This window comes from Cebus imitator, unplaced genomic scaffold (assembly GCF_001604975.1).
Source record: "Cebus imitator isolate Cc_AM_T3 unplaced genomic scaffold, Cebus_imitator-1.0 Scaffold82, whole genome shotgun sequence".
Taxonomy (NCBI): domain Eukaryota; kingdom Metazoa; phylum Chordata; class Mammalia; order Primates; family Cebidae; genus Cebus; species Cebus imitator.
The window spans coordinates 2764698-2769219 of NW_016107397.1; the positions used below are offsets into that span (position 1 = coordinate 2764698).

At 55.5% G+C, this 4522-nt stretch overlaps 1 protein-coding gene across 2 annotated transcripts in view; it reads right to left on the reverse strand.

Moving 5' to 3' along the window:
- Positions 1–2266: 2266 nt before the first annotated feature.
- The window catches only part of COL26A1 (collagen type XXVI alpha 1 chain), a 187387-nt gene continuing 185131 nt past the window's right edge, over positions 2267–4522 (reverse strand). For both annotated transcript variants that reach the window (XM_017533517.2, XM_017533518.2), the window contains exon 13: positions 2267–3940. In XM_017533517.2, the coding sequence (XP_017389006.1) occupies positions 3780–3940 (161 nt within the window). In that variant the 3' untranslated portion in view covers positions 2267–3779. The remainder of the gene's footprint in view (positions 3941–4522) is intronic.

A 4522-nucleotide genomic window follows, 5' to 3' on the forward strand; every position in this document is an offset into this window, starting at 1 on the left:
AACATGAGTGAAACTCCATCTCAAAAAAAAAAAAAAAAAAGGAACGTGTTGCCTATTCACCAGCAATTAAAGGCAGATGAAGCTCAGGCAGGCAATCTGTCTCTGTCTCTTGTCTTTCTCTCTCTCCCTCTCGCCCTCTTTCTCTGTCTTTCTTTTTCCTTCCCCCCTTCTCTCTTTCTGTTTCCCTGCTCTCCCTGCCCTCTTGGTCTCTGGGTTCTGGACTCTCAGAGCAGCCTGGAATCATCTCCGTCCTCCACGATTGCTATGGTGCTTTTCCATGTTTATTTTTTAGTGACAGGATCATGTGCTGTTGCCCAGGCTGGAGTGCAATGGCACAATCATGGCTCACTGCAGCCTCTAACCTCTGGGCTCAAGCGATCGTCCCACCTCAGTCTCCCAAGTAGCTGGGACTACAGGTATAAGCCACCACCACGTAAGGCTAACTTTAAAAAAAAATTGTAGCAACAGGATCTTGCTATGTTGCCCAGGCTGCTCTTGAACTCCTGACCTCAAGCAGTCTTCCCTTTGGCCTCCCTGAATGCTGGGATCACAGGTGTGATCTACCGCACCTGGCTTGGTTTGGTGTTTAATTAACGCTCACCCTCTCTATAGGATTTCGAGCTCCAGGCAGAGGTGGGCAGGGCTCTGTTTGTAGCGGGGCACTGGACACAGCGTGATATGGTTCGGCTGTGTCCCCACCCAGATCTCACATTGAGCTATAGCTCTCATAATTCCCCTGTGTCGTGGGAGGGACCTGTTGGGAGGTAACTGAATCATGGGAGGCGTTCCCCATACTGTTCCCGTGGTAATGAATAAGTCAGTCTCACGAGATCTGACGGTTTTGTCAGGGGAAACCCCTTTCGCCTGGTTCCCATTCTCTCTCCTGCCTGCTGCCATGTAAGACGTGCCTTTCCCCTTCCACCACGCTTGTGAAGCCTCCGAGCCACGTGGAACTGTGAGTCCATTAAATTTTTTCTTTATAAATTACCACAAATTACCCAGTCTCGGGTATGTCTTTACTGGCAGAGTGAGAACAGACTAGTACCCAGGGCAAGAGCTTAATACCTGCAAAGGTCACAGGGTGATTCAGCAGCGGTTTGGGTCTCTGTGTCGTACCTGGGACTTATTTCAGGGTATATGGGCCTCCCCGGGGTGACTGACACGGCACTGACCCCAGGCCTGGAGAGGAGCATGGGGCAGGATCAGGGTCCCTCCTCCCAGAGCCCTGAGGCCGCTCCAACTTAACTCACCTTCTTGCAGAGCTGGGGGCGAGGCCCAGCTTAGGTACAGTGTGGTTAGGTGGAGGGCCGAGATGGCCTCTGAGGGCGGGGCCTCCCTCACCCTCTGGAGGTAAGATACAGATCTTGACTCTGGAGGTAGGGCTCAGACACCAGGCCAAATTGAGGACTAGCTAAAACAGGGACAGAGAGGAAGCGTCTTTCCATTAGACACGCCCACCAGTGTGCCACGTTTGCCATCACCATGGCGACACTCAGGCGCCACGGCCCCTTTCCACGGCAAAGGCCCAATGATCCAGAAATGACCACCCTTTTTCTAGAAATTTCTGCATAAACCACCACTTAATCTGCATGCAATTAAAAGTAGGTATAGGACCGGGCGCGGTAGCTCATGCCTGTAATCCCAGCACTTTGGGAGGCCGAAGCGGGCAGATCAGGTCAAGAGGTCAAGACCATCCTGGCCAACACGGTGATCCCCTATCTCTACTAAAAATACAAAATTTGCCAGGCGTGGTGGTGTGTGCCTGTAGTCCCAGCTACTCGGGAGGCTGAGGCAGGAGAATCGCTTGAACCTGGGAGGTGGAGGTTGCAGTGAGCCAAGATGGTACAACTGCACTCCAGCCTGGTGACAGAGCAAGACTCCATCTCAAATAGGTAGGTATAAATATGGTGCAGAACTGCCCCGAGCTGCTGTCCTCTGCCGAGGGGGCAGACTCATGCTCCATTTAGGAACAGTCCTGGAGCTATAACCCTGCCCATCGAATACAGCTGTTTCTCCTACCTCCAACTTGCCTTTGAAGTCCTTCCTGGGCAAAGCCAAGAGTCTTGCAGGATAAGCCCCAATCTGGGGCTTGCCTATCGTGCGTCACTCCCACCCCCCTCCCTAAGGGTCCTGGGGGCAGAGCTGGACCTCCCTGCTGCAGAGGCCCTGTGGCCCCCCCGGACCTGGCTGCAGCTGCTCACAGCTTGACTGGCACCCGGCCAGTGAGACGCAGACCAGCGTCCCACAGAGTTATGACCACACAGACTCACAGTGGGGAGAGCACCTTTATTGTCATATATATTAACAACGCTACAGGCTGGTGGTCCCGCCCGCCTCTGACCACCCCTCCATGAAGACAGAGACCGCCTCACCCAGACCTGCCTCAAGGGCCAGAAGAAGATCCCAGGGCCCAGAAGGACTAGACCATAGCCGAACAGGAGCAGCAAGAGCGCTGGAGACAGTCACTCCTGCTGTGAAGACAGAGCGCCCCAGGGTGGTGCCAGCACCTTCAGTTCTCTGAGTTGCTGTCGTGGCTGTGTCCCGGGTCCCAGCCCAGCAAGAGAGGAGCACCAGGGCTGAGGTGATCCCAGAGACTCTGGCTCCAGAGGCCTTGAGGGCTCCAGTCAGCTGCTCTGGGCTGCCAGGGACCTGGTGCCTGCCATGGAGCCTGCCAGGCCCCCAGCTCTGGAAGGTGGGGAGGCAGAAGCATCTCTTCCCAGCAGGCCTGGGACTCTTTCCCTCTCTGCAGTTTGCAAAGGGGACACTGACCTTGCTGTGCCATACAAAAGTAGCAAACCTACAGAGTCCCCTGAGAGACGGACTTGGGGGGTGGGGCAGAGGTTGCAAGTTCCACCTCTGATAGACATGCTCATGAAATGCTGCTTCCTCTGGCTCAGGGATGGGATGGACCCAGAGAGGGCCGGTGGGCTCAGCAAGATCTGGGGGGAATTGGCGGGTGGTGCTGATCTGGTGTGGGGGGCCCTTGACCCCGAGTGCTGCTCTCTCATGGTCCTCAAGTCCTCGTGGTTGGCAGTGGCTTATTCAGGGTCTCCCGGGCCTCTGAGAGCAGCTGCAGGCCAGGCCATCCCCCAGCCAGTGGGGAAGGGGGTTGAGGAAGGGAAGCCCGAGGCCCTGCAGGACCCTGCCTGTCCCCCTGGGCTGGCTGGCCCAGCCTCCTGCAGCCCTGCCTGCCTCAGGGAACCATCCTGGCCCCGCACTTTCCCTGTCTGAGTTTTCTCATGAAGAGGGGAAGCTGGCAGGGTCAAGATAACACGGCTTCAGGAACTGAGGGGCCTGGGTTCAAATCCGGCCCCTGCCACCCGTGATCTGGTGGCCGAGGAAGGGTTATTTCTACCATCCGAGCCTCAGTCCCCTTATGAAGTGGGGATAATAAGCTTACCTCCTAAGGGTTAAATAATGAGACAACATAAGGAAAGTTCCCTGGACAGGGCCAGTTGTGGCAGGGACCCAATAAATGATAGGTATTAGGGTTATTCTCATTCCCAGCAGCCAGCCCATCCAGACCCGTCTCCAGCCGGGAGTGGGGGGGTTGGGGAGGGGACGAGGGGACAAGCCAGAGAAGGGTCAGCCCCCTGATGAGGGTGCTGCCCCCTCCAGACCCTGCCCCTGGAGGCATTATCTGTCCCCAAAGTCCCCCAGGCCCTCACAGTCATCCATGCCTGGAGCCCAGTCCCCCGGGAGTGTCTTCAGGGACCAGCAGCCGCTCAGGCCTCTGGGCTGGGTCTCTACAGGACAAGGTGTCTTGGAGCAGTGGGCTCTCACTTCCTGCTGCTGGCGCGGTCCGCGCTCTTCTGTGCAGGGTCGGGTCCAAGCAGGGCAGCAAGGACCCCGTCGGGCTGGGGGCCACCCCTCTTCATTTTGAGGTTGGCTCTCAGGGCGGCATCCTGGCCAGATCCTCCCTCTGGGGAGGCCAGGGGATCTGGAAGAAGAGAAGGAGGGTGGAGTCAAGGTAGAGCCTTAGGAACACTTGGGGGCACCTTTGATCACGGTACCTGGCTGCGGAGAGGATGCTCTTATCTAGCGTGGAGAAGCAAGGCAGCAGCAGGCTTTCAGCTCCTTATGCATTCATTCATTCATGGATCCATGCATCCATCCATTCATTCACTCATTCACCCACCCATTTGTCCATTGATCCATTCATCCATCTGTGTATCCACCCATTCATCCATCCACTCATTCATTCATCTATGCATCTATCCATTCATTCACTCATTTACCTGCCCATCCATCCATCAATCCATCCATCCATCAGTCCATCCACCCATTCATCCACCCACTCATTCATTTATCTACACATCTATTCATTCATTTACTCATTTACCTGCCTATCCATCTATGTATCCATTTATTCATCCATTCATCCATCCATTCACTCACTTATTCACCCACCTACCTGTCCACTCACCCATCCATCCATCCATCCGTCCATCCATCCATCCATCCATCCACTCATTTACCCACCCACCTGTCCACTCACCCATCCATCCATCCATCCATCCAC